At 47.9% G+C, this 19,899-nt stretch overlaps 2 protein-coding genes across 3 annotated transcripts in view; both read right to left on the bottom strand.

Moving 5' to 3' along the window:
• LOC102933335 (malignant fibrous histiocytoma-amplified sequence 1 homolog) lies at nucleotides 1-18,311 on the bottom strand. Of its 2 annotated transcripts, none has more exons than XM_037899565.2 (12): nucleotides 18,185-18,311; nucleotides 17,966-18,101; nucleotides 15,389-16,268; nucleotides 14,482-14,773; nucleotides 13,291-13,477; nucleotides 11,792-11,982; nucleotides 9,977-10,458; nucleotides 6,620-6,777; nucleotides 4,680-4,839; nucleotides 3,445-3,515; nucleotides 2,243-2,349; nucleotides 1-190 (listed from the first exon to the last, which is right to left on the bottom strand). In XM_037899565.2, exons 2-12 carry the CDS (start codon nucleotides 17,982-17,984, stop codon nucleotides 173-175), a joined length of 2,565 nt encoding a protein of 854 aa, XP_037755493.1. In that variant the 5' UTR covers nucleotides 17,985-18,101; nucleotides 18,185-18,311; the 3' UTR covers nucleotides 1-172. The 2 variants fall into 2 exon arrangements, with proteins under 2 accessions (XP_037755493.1, XP_027679104.2); XM_027823303.3 differs by lacking the exon at nucleotides 18,185-18,311 and having other exon boundaries at nucleotides 9,977-10,074; nucleotides 10,192-10,458; nucleotides 17,966-18,128.
• Nucleotides 18,208-19,899, bottom strand: part of PHRF1 (PHD and ring finger domains 1) — a 52,939-nt gene continuing 51,247 nt past the window's right edge. The window contains exon 19 of the mRNA XM_037899562.2: nucleotides 18,208-18,346. The gene's annotated coding sequence lies outside the window, so the exon portion shown is untranslated. The remainder of the gene's footprint in view (nucleotides 18,347-19,899) is intronic.

Here is a 19,899-nt window from a genome sequence, read left to right as displayed (position 1 = left end):
TCCAGTGGGTAGAAATTGTTTATTGCACAAAACCGCCAGTACACACATTGCAAACAGTGAAATGGAGCTTGCTGTACAGAGCGCTTAAGAGATTGCTTAGCGTGGTGCTCAACACGCTAAGAGTCTTGGCTAAAAGGACGTCCTTCTCAATGGACCTCTTGGGCAGGCCGAGTCATTTGTCCAAGATACTCTGAAATAAGAAAGACAGTGAGTAACTGCAGAGTTGCAGCTTCTGTTGCAAGAAAGCAAAGAAACTTGAAGTTTAAGTAGCCCAAAGTTTGGGAGTATTTGGCTCTGGAGTTCCAGTTCAGAACCTCACTTAAATAGGAAAAAAAAACAAAAAACCCAACAATATCAAGTTGTCAGACCACCAACCCCAGAGCCGCCTAGGGCGTGCAAGAAGTACATAGTGCCTGTCCCTGGAGCACTGCCTCGTTCAGAAAGAAGGGAAAACAGAATTTGAGTAAAATCAAATAAACCAAACCTCAGCCTGGCTCTGTGGTGCTGTTCACAGCACAGCATTTCCATCTTCCAAGGGAAAAATCCAGGGGGGGTTGCTGCTTCCATGTGCCAGACTGTGCAGCACACATTGTACTGGGGGGTTTCCAAAGCCTGAAGCAAGACCTGAGCCTCTTCACTGACCAACTCAACAGCCACAGTGAGAAGATTTGGAAAAGTGCCTTTCGCGAGTGCATGTGCAGCTAAGGATGTGCCCAGGTGCATCCAGCTCCCAAGACAGCGGGGTTCCCCTTGGTTGGTAATGCAACCAGTGCAGTTCCACTGGGCAAGAGGGGAGAAGTACACAAGGGGTAGACACCCCACGTGAGATGGCCAAGCTCTGCAGGGGCTCCCTGCACTGGGCAGTGGTGGGATCGCTGCCATCTGGGCTGAAGTAGCCTCTAGACATGGGGTTCCAAATCATGCCAAGGGCTTGGGGATGAAAGGACGCTTCCTTCATTCTCCCCCTTGCCCACAACCAAGTTTCCCTAGTGCCCAGCCCAACTATGCAGGCTGGGAACTGGGAAAAATTATTGGCTGCCCTGGAACAATGACCAAGGGCTGCCACGCCACAATGCTTTTACCAAGGCCAGGGTGGGAGTTCGACCATCCACAAGGCCATTGGCAGAGTGACGCTGCAAGGGTTTAACTTTCATTTCTGTTTGCTCCTTACGTAACCCCCATTAACTGAGGCCCTTCACAGGGTCATTGGGTGACAATTCCATGGGAATCTCCATGGGGAGGTAATGCCTTGGAGAACCGAAGCCTTAGATTATAAACGCCTTGGGACATAATTTCCCTGTCACCCCATATACGCCAACAGCACTATGATCTAAATAGTGCTTAGTACCGCAAGGACGGTCTCAGATTACACACCAATTACACATTTAAAGGAATTGACTTCCATGGATTTAGAATCTAACATGCCATCGCCCAAGTGATTTTTATATACATCAAGGATGGGGCTTTCAAAGTCCACCTGGGGATTTAGATGCCCAAAATTCCCATCCATTTTAGAAAATCTCAGCCTAAACATACAGCGTCTCCAGTCATTTAGGAACAACACTGATAGACGCAGAAAGACTGATCAGGAAGAGGGGCAGACACAGAAAGGCATCCTTCAAGCTAGCTGTATTCCTTAATAAAGAAGGATTGCTACATCAGGACGAATGATTCCAGTGTCAGTCATCCTGTCTCGGCACAGGGTGAGGTTCTATGGACTGTGTTATGCAGCTGGTCTGACGAGACCACCACATCGCTCTATTCTGGGCTTGAAATAGACGGCTCTATGAAGTCTATCTGACCAGTGTTCCAGAGTGGGTATTTTCAGTTTGGCTCCCTCGTTGTTCTAGGGCCCGCTCTAATTCCCATTAAAATCAATGGGAAAATTCCATCTATCTATCCCTCCCTATGGCCTGATCATCACTGTATCTGAGTGTATCATAATAGATCACTTCCCCACCTAAGAAGTAGGGACGGGCTATTATTTCCATATTACAGATGGGAAACTGAGGCACAGAGAGGCTAAGTGACTTGTCCAAGGTCGCCAGGAATCCACAGCAGAGCAGGGAATTGAACTTGGGTCTTCCAAATACCAAGTCGGTGCTTTAAACCACTGGGCCGTTCTTCTCATTGACCACGATGGGAGCTGGCGTTAGCACAAGCCCAGCTCCCCACAACAGGGAAAGAACAGAAGCCAAAAGCCAAGAACAAAACATGAAGAGCAAAGCTACAGCCAAGTTACCTGGCGATTGACGTGGATGCTGCTGGGGCCGAAAGATGTAGTCCCATAGCTAGTGACATAATAGTGAGCAGGGGGCGGGGGCTGCGGCACCTCCAGGTCACTTGGAACTGAAAGGAAAGAGAAGGAGACGTCAGCCTGCCATGCCACAGCCATGGAGTGAATCCCCAAAACCCCGCACCCCACCAACAGTGTGAAGTGCTTGACACATGAACTCATCCCTCCTGGCAGTGGGGGCAGACCCTCAGCCGGTGCCAGCTGGCTTAGCTCCAGTGACTTCAGTGTAGCTAGGGCGATTTATACCAGCTACGCATCTGCGCCAGAACGTGAGAGGCAGATAAGCAGGGACACACAGAAGTCTGTTGTAAGGGAACAGCCAAGGGGCCAGCAGGAGCTGGCTGCCAAGTCACAGTGGTCTTTAAATGAAAGAGTGGGGAAAATGGCTCAGAGAAACTTGGGAGTTTATTAGAAGCAGTTCTTAATACCGGGGAGCTGCCTGTCAGAGATGGATTGTAGGACACTGCATTGTTGGGCCTTTTACAGATGGGGAAACCAAGGAAAAATGGTTATGCGGGTCAGGGCAGAGCTGGGATTAGAACCCAAGTGTCCCAATTCCCAGGCCTTGTGTTGCTGTAAGCCCTGGACCATGCTTATGGTCATGCTTATCTGATTACAGTCGTGTACTTAGAAGACTCAACTGAGATCAGGGTGCCATTGTGCTAGGTGCTGTGCAAACACGGCGAATGACAGGCCCTGCCCCAAACAATTTATGATCTACATAGACCAGAGACAGAGGAAGTATTAGCACCCCCAGTGTACAGATGGAGAAGCACAGCAAAGAAAGACGACGACTCAGGGTATGTCTACACAGGGATTAAAAAAAAAACAAAACAGCAGCCGACCCCAGGCTCCAGGGCTGAAAAATTGGTGTATAGACCTTCAGGCTCAGGCTGGAGCCCAAATGTTGGGACTCTGCGAGGGGGGAGGGTCCCAGAGTTCCAGCTCAAGCCCGAATGTCTACACAGCAATTTGTAGCCCTGCAGCCCGAGCCCAACAAGACTGAGCCAGCCGTGGGGCTTTTATCCCTGTGCAGACATAAACTCAGTGACTCCTTGTACAAAGACACACAGGAAATCCTTCTGCCTTCATCTTGTGGCAGAAACTGGCCCCTATGCTATAGCAGGATTCTAACCCCCTGCCCGTACCTTTGGGTAAAAGCAGCTCAGTTCGAAACCGATGGCCACATGTTCCACAAGTTTTAATTTCTTCCTTCGTCCTTAAAATAAAAAGAAAGGAAAAGAAAAAAAACTAAATTAAAGTGCCACTAAACACCTTTACAGCCATGGAAGACTCTTTGGGATTCAAAACAAGTCATTTCTAAACAACTGCTCTTTCTAAAATGTTATGGACAAAAAAGAGAGAGAAAATGTTGCCCGTGGTCTAAAGGGAGGATTTTGTAGTTGAGGTACTAGACTGGGAGCGTGGGGTTTATTCCCAGCTCTGCCATGGGCTTCCTAAGAGACCTTTGCCAAGCCACTTAAAATGAAGATTACATAGCAGCAAATGGAGTTCTTTGAGATGAACCCCTGCATATTCCTGCTTGTAGGACCAAGACACCCGGGCCACAAGCCGGTGGCAATAGGGGAGTGGGAATATGCAGAGGTCACTCAAAGAAGGACCACAATTTTCAAAGCTAGGTGTTTAAATACAGATGTAGGGTCCCATTTCCAAAAGGGCTCAGAGTTGTTCCCATTGAAGTCACTGCCAACTTCAAAAGGAGCAGAGTTAGACCAGGCTCAGTGCTTTTGAAAAATCCCACCCATAATCCCTATTTACACACCACAATCAAAGTGGATCAATTTTCAGAAGCACTCAACTCCCAGTGGAAACAATGGGACTTCAGAGGCACTCCGCCCCTTTGAAAGCCAGTCTGCTTTGGTTTGGATGCCTAAATACGGATTTAAGGCCTGATTCAGCAACGATTAGGTGCTGAATTACTTAGCTGTCTGGGTCAGGGACTGTCTGTTCTATGTTTGTACAGCACCTACCACAATGCGGCCCATGACCAGGGCTTCTAGGAGCTACTGCAATACAAATAACAAATAATAATAGAAGTCAAGCACACACTTTAGTGCTTTGCTGCATAGCTATTCAAGTGCCCAATGTTGGACACCCAAGTTTGAAAATTGTGTCCTTAACCTCTTGGCGCTTCTGTTTCCTGTTCCGTAGAATGGGGTTAGTAGTTATTTGCTTCACTGGCATGTAGTGAGGATTCAGACCGTTGTAATGTGACTTGCACTGCTCTGATGGAAGGTATTATAGACATGCAAAGAATGGGTCTGTTTTTAGAACTGATCACCATTTGTACTGTGGTAGCAGGTGCTCACACCCCCACTGCGGGTATTTCCTCTAGGAAAAACAGGTTACAGGACATACATACACTGTGTTCTTGTCATCCACATCTGGCCAGAAAAATTCTGCAGGACATTCTGCCGTTCGACAAGGTGCCTTAATGCACATGTGGAGACCAGGCCACTCCTCTGAGAGCTTCCGGATGATGAAGATGATCGCCATGAAAAAATCCCATGTGAACTGGAATTCTATAGATGAATAAGGGAAAGAACCGGCTGCTGTTAATCACAGTTACCTGGACTGAGTTAGCCCATTTAGAGCACAAATGGTAACGGGCAGGCAAGAGTTGCTTGTAGGCTGAGTTATAGGCGAACAGTTGCACCAGGTGGGTTCTTTCCAGTTCACCCAGACTAGACACCCTTGAGGAGCAATTTAAAGTGTGGGGGAAAGTATTGTTGGCCTGACCCCATCCCACTCTGTGACAAGATCTATGCACTATATGCAGCATAGGCAAGAGTGGTAACGCAAGAGGCCTACAGGCCGGCATCCTGTAAGACTTCGCTTAAGCTAAGAGCATTTGCATATGCTGGGCCGTGGTATTTTGACCCAGATAACCAACTAGGCCAACCTCTAGGCAAGCTCAGGTCCGTAGCTGCCCATTATATGCAACCCCCCCCCTCAAACCTGCAAAAGCCCCTAGACAAAACACTGCCACAAGCAAACTGCAGATCTTGATAACGACAAAGTGTGTCGGCACAGTGCTAATTATGATACTGTTTACTTTGGCTCCTTATAAGGCTTTATGAACAATGCTTGAGTGATAAAAATTAAGGAAATGTATCATTTGACTTGAATGATAAAAAACTATAGAAGACTGATATTCTAGGGGCAGGGCAGAGAGAGACCAGGGGGGCACCTGTTTGTGACCATCTCTGTCTTCCTCTCCCTGCGTGCTTGTATTCAAATAAAAAGGACCTTAGCCTGTTTGAACCAAACAGATGAGGTGACTCGTTTTCCACAACAGAAGGTAAACCAAAAAACAGTCCCCAAAAGCCACGTTGTGCCCTTCTTTGCTTATTATTTGTCTTGCCATAACACCGAGCAGCCCCAGGCATAGACCAGAACCCCAAGGCGCTAAGCACTGTATAAACCGAACAAAAACAGAGTTCTTGCCCAACAGAGTTTATGGCCTCAAACTTTTATTTAAAAGTATTTTTTCTGCTTTTATTCCCATTATGGTAGTGAGGCCCTTCTTTCTGCTAGAGCACCAGAAAACGGTGACACTAAGACACTGAGCAGTTGGAGGGGAGGGAATGTTTAAAACTCTTTTAGGAGGGGATGGTTGTGCTAATCAATGTCTGTGTAACTCAAACATCAAGAAGAAGAGTTCCCTTTGTGAAAGCTTCAGTCTCGCTCTCCCCTTTGAAGGCTGAGAAAATTCTGTCTCCAGCCCGCCAGCAAGAACAGGGAAGATGCGGTCTGAGGATATTGCTCCTCGTGCCAAGGTAAAACATAAAACTTAATGAAAGGGAGGAAAAAAAAGTTTACTTTGAAAAATCTCAACCTGATCTTAAATGTGGAATCGGTCTCCTGTCATCCCAGGCAGTTTATTTTGAGAGAGACACTGTGGGACCCCGATTTCATTAAGATCTTGGGAACAACCAAATCTTTAAGAAGTTGGAAGTTCTATTAATCGGGGTTTCCCCAGGTTAGAGAGAGATGCTCCAATGGGACAGGCCAGGGGAAGTCACATGGTTCTCTGTAGGCTAGGGAGCTTCAGAGAGTTCAACTCTTGGAGACACAACCCAGCTGTGGCTAACCAAGAGTCAGTAAGTGGGGAGCATGCTGTACATGCACTGGCCCAGCATGCAACACAAGTGCCAGTTTGTTTAGGGGAGTTTGGGTGCAGTACACGAAAGCAGATGCGAAAACTACCCTCCACTGTCCGAAAGCGGACAACTACCCTCCACTCCCAGGCCAGGGAAGCGAAAGAGAACATAGTAGAGAAATCAGTGCCTTCGCTCTCACCTGTCCTTTGCGCTGGCTTTCTGCTCCGGAGTTCAATATAACTATAGCCCTTCTGGTTGTTCTCTTTGATCAGCAAGGGTTTGCCACTGCATATGAGCAGGCAAGTGACCTTCGCAATCCAGTGGGCCGAGTAGAAGGAGCAAGCTTTTACCATGAGCCTGCAATGAGATTGGAGAGACATCAGCCAAAAGATTGAGACAGTTCTGCCCTCCAGCATCATGGAAACTATTTTCAGCCCCACCTGCTGCCAGAATATATGTAGCCAACCCCAGTTGGGACAACAATGGGGATTGAACCAGGGACCTCTCATACTGTATTAAAAACATGAGCATCTACCGCTGGAGCGAAAGGACTGAGACCCATTGCTAGCAGCTGGAGCAGACCCATTAAGAGAGCTGGTTGGGAATTTTTCTACTCAACACGCAGATTCATTGGAACCAAAACTTTTTGCGAAAATGTTCCAGATTCAAGAAAAAACTTTCATCAGCAAAGGTCTTCGGATCCAGGATGGAATTTCTGGTCAAAAAAATCAGACCGAGTGCCCAGAATAGTGCAGAACTCAGGGGCGAGGCAAGTCCCTGCTCTGACTGATTCAGAGTAGTGTCTTGAACCTGGGTCTCCATATCCCAGGTCTGTGCCTTAATCACCATTGGCTAGTCTGGGGTGGGAGGAGCCTCTGTCTCTCTTTGCATAACAAATTTAGAAAGGTGTCGGTTTCGTTCCACATCGGAACAAAAAACTCCAAAGCCTCTGCATTTTTTGCAACAATTGAAATGTTTTCTGGGCTGTCCTACTCGTTAACCCAGTGATACTCGGACTGAAGCTTGCAAGCCACAAGGACCTCCTGTGTCTCTCTGCAGCACAGGATATTAAAACACTGTGATTTAATTATTTACCAGTCTAAGTTATTAACCAATCAGGATGTTTTTACTATTTTATTAACCAATTGTAGTTGATAAAATGTTAATACTTGGTCAGTCATTTTGCTGAGAGAGAGAGAGAGAGAGAGAGAGAGAGAGAGAGAACACACACCTACAGTATGTATTATATAGTATATAATATTTAGTGTATAATATACACACTAGATATTTCCCCGTCATACTTTTAAATATGAAGATATTGTACTGTGGTAAATGAAACAATGAATTCATGCTCCTTTGGCTCTTTTGATCCCTTATTTGACTCCTGAATCACTGAGGTCTGAGTATCACTGCACTAACCTCTTCTGAGGCTCAGCCACTAGAGGCTAACAAAGACTCACATTCTCCTAGTGCATCTCTCACACACACACAAACTCACTCACTCATTTGTTTCTCTTTCTTGCTGGCTTTTCCTTCCCTTCTAGCCCTAGAAAGGCCAGCAGTCAAAAGCTTCTTCCTAAAGTAAATAGCTGCCCCATACATCAGACAGCCAGAGTGCTTGGTACATGTTGGGTAGCTAACAATTCCACAGGCAAACCACAATATTATTAGTATGGATGGATGGATTCATAGACGCATCTCGGAGAGTGCCTCTTCCTGCTTCTCTCACTCTTGATGCAGCAAGATGACACTGATTTGAACAAGCTACCTTGCCAACATGGATCCATTGGGTACAAATCACTTCTTTATGCAGAGATAAGAAACATTAGAATGGATTGTTGAGTCTGCCATTCATTTTCTGGAAGGGAAGAAATGCCCTGGGCTCTAGTGTGTCATTCAGCAAAGAGGCCCAGCTTCCCCACCAGCTGTTAACAAAACCCCTCAATGCTCTAAAAGCTGCATGAACTGAAGCTTGGTGGCCAATTGAAAAGAAAAAAATTACCACCAAAACAAGACGCTCCACTACACATACTTCTCCCTTAGGGGAGAGGATGAGAGAACAAGTGACAGATGCGTAGTCAGGTTGCTTAATGCACTACTGGAAGGCACTCAGATACTACAGTGATGAGTGCACCATAAAAACCTATACAGTGAGAACAGAATTAGATGTTCCTTTGAATATTGGGGAACCCCAGATCCTGACTGGATGGTATGATATGGCTGATAATTAACTCAAGAGGTGATGAATCCAGATCATGACACATTGTGTCCAAACTCATCCCCATGACTGGGTGAAGAGTGTTTGTGAAGGTTCAGAGACGGGCTATCCTACAGGGTATAAGATCAATTGAACTGCAGGAGGAGGGAAACCTCACAACTTCTTCGTGTTACAATGCCTCTGACTCTCAGCCTTGCCCTGGCTGTAAGCAGAGATCAGCCAGAAAGGTAAACTATCCTAGCTGGATTTGTTTTTTTGCTGTGCTAACTCAAAAGTCACAGACAGCCAGACTCACAGGGGAAGGCAATGACCCAGCAAGTCACCCAGGACTGTCTGAGCTCATGAGATGAAGTAAAAGATGCACTCCTTCACCATGGCATCCAGAGTCTGGTTTTTGCCCCACCAAAGGGATGATTCCAAGGAGCACAAGCTAGGTCTGTGGAAGTAGTTTGGGTGTGCTAGACCATATCTCCCTCTTCCCCATGAGTCCTTGCACAGTATATATGCCTCTTCTAGAGCAGGGCTCTCTAAGAGATGAAGCTCAGCCATTGCTGGCTCTTTGTGAAAGAGAATATGGCTCAGCAAATGGGATTATGAAAGTGTCCTCCCCGTTTTCCTGTTCTCCCCTCCATAATGCTCCCTGCAGTTACTTTGTTCAGCTCTTCTAGATACTAATAGATGGCTTAGCAGATCCATAAAGGCTGGAGACCAACGCTCCAGAGAACCCACCTCCCAGCACAAATCTCCACATGCATGTGGTTTGCCAACTCCTGGCCCTTCAGAATTACTGGCACACCCGCTTGGATAGAAATAAAGCCATAGAGAGGCATGTGACCAAAACAATATGCAATGACTTACACATGCAGCACCAATCAACACAAATGAGAACCATGCGTTATGAATTCCTGGGCAGTACACTGCTAACATGTCCTATTATTAATAATTTATATGACAGTAGCACCTGCAGGCTTCAGCTGAGTTCATAACTTCATTGGGCCAGGTGCAGTACCCACCCAAAGAGATTTCCACTCTAGGCAGACAGAGGGAGAATCATTCTTCCCATTTCACAGATGGAGAACCGAGGCTCTGAGAGAGGATGAAGTGACTTGCCCAAGGTCACGCAGAGTCTGTGGCAGAGCTAGGAATTGAACCCAGATCTCTTGAGGCACAGTCCAAGGCCTTAACCACTAGGCCAACCTTCCTTTTGAGCGCTATGTATTAATGTGTTTCTTTATACTCGTACCAACTACATGCTTCCCAGACAGACAAGAAGGAATGACCCCTGCGTTGACAGGCTCCCCAACTGCACTAACCAAGGCAAGTGGGCTGGCTTGTTACCTTTGGAAGAAGCCCTCTGGGATCTCAGGTGAGAAGTAGGCCCGGATGTGGAGATCCTCCAGATGATCTCCTCCCCACCTCTCAGAAACCTCCTCGCTCTGGTTGAGATACGTGGGAAACAAGTAATAGGCCTCGCGGCAGTTCTGCATTGTTTCCCACGGCTTCCCCGGCACAAACTCCCTGGCCCCGGGGTTGAGGTCCTTGGAATGCCTCACCTCCAGGCAGATCTCAAAGTGTTCCAGAAGGCTGAACAGCTTCCCCTTCTGGGCCTTGTGCCCCACCATCTCCTCAAAGACGTCCTTCATCCCTTCCGAGTAGAGCTGGTGCTTGACCAAGGCTCGCATGGCCCGCTGGCACAGCATGGCCTTCGACTTGAATGTCCACACCCAGTTGGACTGGTCTCTGATGGTAGCGTGTTCTCCCACCAGCAGGTCCACGGAGATGCTTTCCAGCTGCTGCACCAGGCGATATCTAACAAGGATCTGAACGGGAAGCAACAAAAGCTCAGCGAGCCAGGTTAGATTTCAGTAATGGATGCAGTTTGGCTTAGGTACTTACAACACCCACATCACCATTATATCTGAGTGCCTACCAGTCTTTATTGTATCTATCCTCACAACACCCATGAGGAGGGAGGGAAGTGTTCTAATCCCCATTTTATGCATGGGCAACTGAAGCACCGAGATTAAGCAGCTTGTCGAAGGTCACATAGAGAAAGTCTGTAGAGAAGCAGGGAATTGAACCTGGTTCTCCCAAGTCCTCGACTAGCACCCTATCCTTCCTCCTAGCCTCATCTCCCTGCAACACAGCAGGCACAAGGCTCCTCCAGCAATCACAGGGAATGGGACCAGGTTCCTTCTACACGGCGCACACCAGTACGAGGAAAACAGAGGCCATAGTTGCATCCGATGAAGTGAGCTGTAGCTCACGAAAGCTTATGCTCAAATAAATTGGTTAGTCTCTAAGGTGCCACAAGTCCTCCTTTTCTTTTTGCATAGCTGAACTGAGGCCGAAAAGGACTATTTTTAAAAAGGGGGCGGGGGGAGGAGAATCCGAATCAGAGGCATTCATTCGCTCTTCAGGATAAATTCAAATGCTATTGGATGGCTTCAAGAGACTGGGGAGAGGATCATCTAAGCCAGGTTGGTAAGAGCAGGGTCTAACTGTATTGTTAAATTTATTCACCAAAATCTGGATTACTGCAGATAATGCACTATAAGCATCTTATGACTTTTAAACCAAACTTTGTATTTGTGGATAAGCACTATACCGAGATGTGCACACACTCGTTCCTTAACCTGTGTATTATATAATTTTAACATTAGCTTTAATAAAATGTTTAAATCTGCTGGCTGTGAAGATGAATTAGAGGCCTCAGTCCAGTTCCTAGAAGACAGTGTCCACATCACAGTGGTTAGATCAGGAGACTGGAATTAGGGACTCGTCGGTTCTATTCCTGTCCATGATTTGCAGCATGACCTTAGGTATTTTGCTTCCATTTACCTATAATGCTGACTCTTTCACACAACTTTGTTAGGCGTCATTGATTGCTTGCAAAGTCCTTTGAGAAACGCAGCGGACAGGCCTTTGTAAGTGTAAGATCATCTCCGAGACTTGCCCCAGAAACTGAGGCATGGCTGGAGAGCAAAATGCCTTTCTTTAAGGCTTGTTCTTTCCAAACCACCCATCACTCTTGTGCCTGGACAACGGTGTGCAGGGTGGCATGAAACAGAACACGCAAGGAGGCAGGACACTGCTTCCCAGAGAAATAACCTGGTCATGGAGGGAGGGTTCTACAGGGGCCCATACGCTCACCTTGAACATGGTTATTAGAAAGGCTGGCCGGAGAAAGACTGTGCTTTCCAGCTGCTTGATTTCTTCATACCATATAATCAGCCCGATGCGGTGGAGGTATCTCAGGATGTCCCGGAAAAGCTCTGTGCCCAGATGGCTCAGGTGCTCTTGGCGGGTGATTTCACTAAGTAAGTGGTTGAGGTCCATTATGCCTAGAGAGAGAACAGGATCAGATGGAAACTACTAACACAGGGTTTCAAACAGCAGCTGAAATGCCAGTGTGTGGGGGCTTGCCCGAGGCTGAGTCCTAAAAGGGCCAACATACATCAGTGCTAACACCCAGGTCTTGGCAAATCCCACTCCAGGTCAAAGGCGACTTCTGGCAGAACTGGACTCAGGAATCCTGAAGCACCGGGGGGTGGGGGGTGGGGGGTGGGGAGAAGAGAAGCTGAGTGCCTTTGTTTGCATGACAGTACCCAGGGTGCTTGTCCAACTCTCAGCTATTTCACTGCAGGGCTGTGGTAGGAGTATTCAGAACAAGCCAGAGGTAATTAGATATGCACACGTATACAGATATGTACCAGGCTCTTTGAAAAGGTTACTGAAATACACAGCTCTCCCCGTTATGGACCTAGTCCAACAGTCCTTACTCAGATTAGTAGCTCCACTGAAGTCTAACCATTTACATGAGGAAGTGTTTGCAGGATCAGGTCTTTGGCTGTGCGCTGCCAATATGTTCCTCTAAGGAACTTAATGCAGCTCACTCTAGCCCAATTTAAACAAGAATGGACTTATTTACTCCCAATGAGCCCAGAGTGGAGACTGATCATTGGGGCTGCTACACTTCCCCTTACTCCGCACAGCACAGGAAGAGAAAATCCACACAAGAGGAACAGAGCCTGGAGCACCGAGACGACATTTCAGCCTAACTTCTGTGTCTGACATCCCCCTGGCTCTTGTAGGTTGAGCCAATAGACGCAGGCACAGGAAAGATCTACACTGCAGCCAGGAGATCCTGCTGCCTCCCCAGTCTCTGGTTCTCAGATACACTTTGCTCATTATCTCTAGAACCTCTCTAGGTCTAGGCTAATCCAAGGTGGGCTATTTTAGAACATAACTAGGCTGGCCATGTGCAGGGATAGTGCTGCTATGTCACTGGCTGGAAACAGCAGAGCTCCTTGGTTACTAGACATACAGTGAAATCGCAGCCCCCATCGTGCTGACGCGGGAATAAACGGAAGACAGAATTGACTAAAATATGGTTCAATGCTCTGCCCTGCAAGAGAACGGGGTTTGCTTCCCAATCTCTCACCCTCCTAGATTGGAGACGGTGTTGAATCTCTGAACTGCCACCGTGTCTCCAGTGGAATAGGGAGCAGTGAGTTTATTGGGCATCAAAGGGAGTCCTTGGCCAGCCCTCCTTAGCCAAAAAGACGGTGGCTGTGGCGTAGGTCCCCTAACGCGGTGAACTCTCAGTGGGAAAGGGTTGTGGGGAGAAGAGATGATCTATTGACACGTACCGTGTTCTGCTGTCCCCTCACTCTGCTCAATATCTACGATTGCCGCTTCCACTTCCTTATAGACAGGGGGCAGCACTCGGATAACATTAGGAAATATTTCTTCATTCCTGACGTGCTCCACAATAGTAGTCTCAAGTTTTTTAATATCCCAGTAATTAGTGCAATTGACGGGAACAAGGTTTAAAATCTGGAAGGAAAGCACTCAGTTACTATGGAACACTCAGGGCGCCATATGCCATATTCTGTCTAGCTCGAGCCCTGATGCTCAAGCAAGTACTAATACATAACGGGTACCAAGGTCCTCTTCAGTTGGTGACCAAAGCCAAATGCTGACAGTTTTTGGTGGGTTGTGGGGAGTTTTGTCTGTCATTTATAAAGGTGTTAAGCAGCTAGTAATCATGGGCTGAGAAGGAGGATTGCCCAATGGTTAGTGTGCTGGTCTAGAACTTGGAAGACATAGATTCAATTCCCAGCTCTTCCACAGACTTCCTCTGTGATCTTGGGCAAGTCATGTCATTCCTGTGTGTCTCAGTTCCCCATCTGTAAAATGGGGATAATAGTACTTCCCTACCGCCCAGGAGCGTTGCAAGGATTAAAATATTAGAGATTGCTCCTACTACTCGGGGCCCATATAGGTGCCTTAGATAGAGAGCAGTGTCCCAGAGGGGTCTAATTTCATGGGAAGAATAAGCAGCAGGCACAGAGACACAGGAGCGCTTCGAAATTCTGTTTTCATTAAGATGTCCCCAAGAACAAGAGATGGGGTGAGAGGGAAGAAAAGAGAAACACAGAAAGTATCAGGGGAAAAAACAAAATGAAACTGTTTTCTTAATACTAAGGCAGGTTGGACAGAATATTCTAAACTCTGAACTTGACAAAAAATTATGAATTTTGATGAAAAAGTGCGGGAGGAGTCAAAATTTGTTGCTAAATATTTCCCCCATCTTGTTTTTAAATAAAGCAGCTCTACTAATACAGATTTCCACAAAATTCACCATATAACCGTTCTTTATAGCCTGGAGGTACCCCAGTGATGGACTCATGATCCAGAGATTAAATTAAAAGCAGAGATTTAGTTAACCTCCCTGGGGCTGAGCACTAGAAGCTCCTTGGAAAAGAGACAGTCTCCCATTGGCCTGTACAGCATTGTGTACACCTATAGTCTGTGTAATAGTCAATCAATAGCCCTACAGTCAAGGTGCAGCTCTCCATCTCCTTCAGTCGGTCCCACTGGTCCACGTAGAACTCAGACTCCTCACTGCTTTCCAGGTTGTTGATGAAGTGGGTGAGGTTTGCCCTCCTTTCCTCCAGCATGGCCTGGATCTTGCTCATGATGTCCCGCTTCTTTTCTTCCACTTCCTCCTCAGTGCAGCAGTCTGTGTGGGTTCCCACGGGCAGGACCACGGAGTTTGGGACTCGCATGAAGAGGTTATTGATCCAGAAGCCAACCAGCTCCTGGAAGTTGTCATTATTGAGCTGGTACCTGAAAAAATCAATCAAACCAACACTCAGCCAGTTACTGTCAGTGCAGGGTGTGACAATGTGCTCTGGGTCATCCCGATGATTGAACACAGCGCTGCCACAGTAAAGAGCATGTGTCTCTACAGCTTGAGCTAAAGGACTGTGTCTCCTAACTGGGGTCTGTAGCAGACTCGTTTTCCTCTATGGATGAGGCAGAGAAGAGGACAACATACACTGAACAGTGGCTTATCTCAACACCTTCCTCTAAAATAGCAGGTGTTGGATACATGAGACTGGATGATCATTCTATAGGCACTGCCCAACTGGTGTAGACTTATACATTCCACGGTCAGCACTAGATACAGCAGCTGTTCAGTGGCTTCTTTAAAAGGAGTTTGATCTCCATCCAAGGGGCTAGCAGTCACATTGCAGAGAGGGCAGGCAGTATGCCTAGTGGACAGGGCACGGGACCGCACCTTGGGAGCCCTGGATTCTATCCCCAGCACTGCTGCGGGACCTTGGCCATGTCACTTCCCTGCTCGGTGCCTGTGTTTCCCACACACACGCACACACCCTGTGCCTGTCTGAGCTAGTTAGATTGCGAGCTCTTCAAACAAACCCATTGCATAACACTTACTTCTGGAAGTTAATGACCAGGATGACGAGGGCCTGTGGGGTGATGAACACATGGTGGGTCACGTAGTACTCCAGCTGCCCAGCAAAGTCCCAGAAGAGAAACGTGAAGTCCTGGATGTGGAATTCGCTGATCTCAATCCCCACTGTCCGCTCCTCCTCAGACACCAGAACCACTTGCCTCTGCTTCAGGCTCTTACAGATAGTGGATTTTCCTGCCAGTGAGGCCCCCAAGAACATGGTCTTCACCCTCCTGTCTTCCTCCACATGGCAGTTCTGCAGCTGGCTGAAGTAGCTCAGGATCTGCTGGATGCCCCCAGCACAGACTTCATTGGGAGGCTCCCGCAGCGGGTTCCCATTTGCCTTGAACATCTTCAGTGGCCTCCCTTCGAACAGCTCTCTGGGGAGCTGGCGCAATGTGTTATTCTGCACATAGAGCTCCTGTAAACTCACCAGCTCCAGGACAGCTTGGGGGATGGCTCGGAACAAGTTGTTGGACAGGTTGAGGTACTGGAGGCTGCTGCTGCAGGTGGCCAAGTCCTTGGGCAGAGCACTGAGGCGGTTGTTGCTCAGCCGCAAGTGTTTGAGCCTGGGAAGACAGGAGAAGATCCCCTCCGGGATCACCCGGATTTGGTTCTGATTCAGTTCCAACTTCTCCAGGTGGACCAGGCTCTGTATTTCCTCGGGGAAGTCCGCGATCTCATTCTTGGACAAGATCAGCTTTCTCAAGTTGCCGAGCTTTGAGATCCCAGCGACGTGTTTCAGCTTGTTCCGGTCCAGGTTCAGGCTCTCCACTCTGGGGTCCTGCAGGACCGTAGGAGGCAGGACTCTGAGCCTCATCGTGGAGAGAGTCACTTTACTCGCGCGGTCATCTGGCTCCTGACCTAACGGACGGAACAAATCATTACAGCGCGTGAGCCTGATTTCCACGAGCACTCCCACTGCTCTCGCCTGGAAATCTGGCTGCTCATTTAGGGGTCTGAAAGGAACATGTTGGTGGCTGAGCACCTTTAGCCCCACGTTAATGTAGCACTTTTCCTCCCTAAGGGGCTCAGAGCACATCACGAACTCTAAAGGGTCATTTACAGACCAACGACAAGCTGCGCCTGCTGCTGCAGTGAAGCATGAGAGCGGTTTCAGCAGCACCACAGACAGTACCTGCACTGCACCCCTTACACAGCCCAAGACAACAGGCTGGAAGAGGACAGGAATATTGTGTCTGGTTGAAGCTGCAGGGGGAAGCTGAGGAGACAGGACAACTGCAGGGATCACGAGAGGACATCTAGTCCAGCCCCGTGAGGCAGGGCCACATCAACCCAGACCATCCCTGACAGGTATTTGTCCAACCTGCTCTTACAAACCTCCAACGACGGAGATTCCACAACCTCCCTTGGAGGCTTATTCCAGAGCTTAACTACCCCGATCATTAGAACGTGTTTCCTAATAGCTACACTAAATCTCCCTTGCTGCAGATTAAGCCCATTGCTTCTTATCCAACCTTCAGTGGACATGGAGAACAATCGATCACCAACCTCATCACAGCAGCCCTTAAATTACCTGACTTGAAATTTGACTAGGAGACAAGTTTAAAGAAGCCGTACTCTCTCCCAAAGTGCCAAGGGATCTTTCATGCCAACGGCTCAGGGCCCCTGGGCAATCGGCTCAGGGCTGACTCAGCTAGAAATGCTACCTGCTGAATGCTCACTAATGGGTTTCCCCTCAGGAACCTACTGAGCCGACCCACGCTATTTGCTGGCAACAGTCAGGGTCACAGCGTGAGGCACACCACTGCAGCTGTAGCCAGCTACATGTATTCATGGCTCAGTGGTCAGGAGCTGAGTTCAGGACCTTCCCTCAGGCCCTCACCGCCCTTGAAGTCTAGGGACCCCCCAGGCAGATATATTGGGATGCCCGGGGCCGGGGGGGAAGGGGGTGGGTACTTTAGTTACAGACACAAGGAATAGCAGCTTGGGAACTGCTGGCAGCCAGGGCGTCAGAGGGACTGGTGTTGTAAGCAGAGGGGTCTGGGTGGGAGGAGCAGCTGGGTGAAGAACCACCCCTAGGGCCTCAGAGGGACTAAACCCCTCAAGCAGAAGCCTAGCTGGCCATCCCCAGCCCAAATAGGAAGGGTACCTACAGCAGAGGGGTAAATGCTGGGGGGGCGAGGTCTCTCCATGGGCAGAGGGGGCTGTTCTAAGCTAAAGTAAATGAGACCAACTTCTCCATTCTGCTTCCTGTCTGGGCCTACGGCTGTGGTGCATCCTCAAACACAGCTCGGAGCTCAGGAGCTGAACTCAAATGACTCTCCCCACAGTACAGATCCTTGCGAGGTCTCACCCCTCATTGAGAAAGAGTTAACACCCCTCCTCTCCCCCTCCCCCCACATCCTCCCCTCTCCATCCCCACATAGGGCAGAGAAAATACATCTGCCTCTCCCCATTCCCCCTCCCCTCCCCCGCTGGGGCAGTGAGTGAAACAGCAAAGGCAAATCTATCTCACTTCCTCCCTCCCTTCCCCCCCCACCACGAGGAGTTTGGGGCTGGGCAGAAGAAATAGGGAAAGGGGGTTGTTTGCTACTCACAGGCTCTGTGCTGGGCCATGCTGTCCTTTCCTGCCTGCAGCAGCTGCAACAGCTGGATCCTTTCTGAAGCTCAAACGTCCCTTCTGCAGTTCCCACCTCCTGTGGAAATGTTCTTTTGAGCCCTCCCTCCTCCACCCTAGAAGATGATTTCAAAATATCTGTATCACCCTTCTTACATAAGGCACAGTGAGAAGGAACTGGGTATTCATTAGTACACACAGTAAGAAGGAGAGATTCCCTTGGGATCCCAGCTGTCCACTTCCAGCAGCCTCCAGTTAGCAGGGACAGCAGGTAAAGGTGTTGGTAAGTTTGCTTCTCGCTCCTCAAAGGGGGTGCTGTCCTTTCCTAACGAACTGCCTTTTGAAAGGCAGGACAGGGTGGCTGCGTGATAGAAAAGCAGTAAACATATTAAGACAGATGGCTTGGTTATCCCCACACCCCAGCCAACTTCAGGGGCAATTGACATCAATGTATATCACATTCTCAGGGACAGATGACCATTCTTAGGAATCTTATCACAGTAGTGTCTAGGGACCAACCAGGAATGAAGATTGCGCTAAATACTGTACAAACCATAGCAGACAGACAGTTTCTACCCCAAAGAGCTCAGGGTCTACATGCCAGTTGTAAGATCATGCCCAAGCCATGCTGTCCAGACCAGCCACAAGCCTTCTCGACACTATGGTTAAAAGGATACATGGTTCAGCACATGTGGATGTCAGGCAGAGGTGCCAAGAATGCAACTGACATCCGACAAGCATTTCCAAGACCATGTAAAATAGACACAGATTTTCTTCCCGGAGGCCCCCTCAGCAGGGACAGCATTTTAAAGCCAAAGCACTGTCTGGACCTGCCCTCAACTTCACAATGGCCACCCACTCATCAGCCACGGTCAGCAGGGGCCGAAACATCTAAACAAGAGCCAGCAAGGCATCAAATGAGATTAAACTAGCTAGGGATAGAAAAGTGCAATAAGAAAACATTTACAAATACATTAGAAGCAAGAGGAAGACCAAGGACAGGACAGGCCTGTTACTCAATGGAGGAGGAGAAGACAACAGAAAATGAAGCAATAGGTGAAGTGTGAAATGCTTTTTTAAAACAACAAGGAGTCCGGTGGCACCTTAAAGACTAACATTTATTTGGGCACAAGCTTTCATGGGTAAAAAAATACTTCTTCAGATGTTTATGCCCAAATAAATCTGTTAAGTCTTTAAAGTGCCACCGGACTCCTCGTTGTTTTTGTGGATACAGACTAACATGGCTACCCATCTGATACTTGACAAAATGCATTTTTGTTTCAGTTTTTACCAACAAGGTTAACAGTGATTGGATGACTAACAAAATGGGGTAGGATCTGAGGCTAAAATAGAGAAAGAACAAGTTAAGTTAGCTATCCAAGTCAGCAGGGCCTGACAAAAATACATCCTAGAACACTTAAAGGAACTGGCTGAAAAGGTCTCAGCCATTAGCAATTATCTTTGAGAACCCATGGAGGATGGGAGAGATCCCAGAGGGCAAATATAGTACCTACTTATCTATAAAAACGGGAATGAGGACAACTCAGGGAATTCTAGATCAGGCAGCTTAATTTCAGTACTGGGAAAGATAATGGAGTAAAATAATCAATTTGTAAGCACCTAGAAGATAAGGTGATAAGTAACAGTCAACATGGATTTGCCAAGAACAAATAACATCAAACCAGCCTAATATCCTTCTCTGACAGGGTTGCAAGCCTTGTGTGTAGAGGGGGAGCAGTAGATGTGATATATCTTGACCTTAGTAAGGCTTGACAATGCTTATGAGAATATCATGTGAGACGAACTAGGGAAATACAGCCTTGAAGAACCTACTATAAGATAGGTGCACAGCTGGTTGGAAAATTGTACTCAGAGAGTAGTTATCAGTGGTTCAAGCCGTAAAGTCAACTGTAA

This window comes from Chelonia mydas, chromosome 6 (genome assembly GCF_015237465.2).
Source record: "Chelonia mydas isolate rCheMyd1 chromosome 6, rCheMyd1.pri.v2, whole genome shotgun sequence".
Taxonomy (NCBI): domain Eukaryota; kingdom Metazoa; phylum Chordata; order Testudines; family Cheloniidae; genus Chelonia; species Chelonia mydas.
This window is presented reverse-complemented; position numbering and strand designations above follow the sequence as displayed.

Coding starts and splice junctions, on each gene's coding strand:
- LOC102933335 (XM_037899565.2), bottom strand. Junction 4,840..6,619: donor AAAGCCAGCGCAAAGGACAG/GTGAGAGCGAAG, acceptor ATTCATCTATAG/AATTCCAGTTCACATGGGAT. Junction 3,516..4,679: donor GTGGATGACAAGAACACAGT/GTATGTATGTCC, acceptor TTTTATTTTAAG/GACGAAGGAAGAAATTAAAA.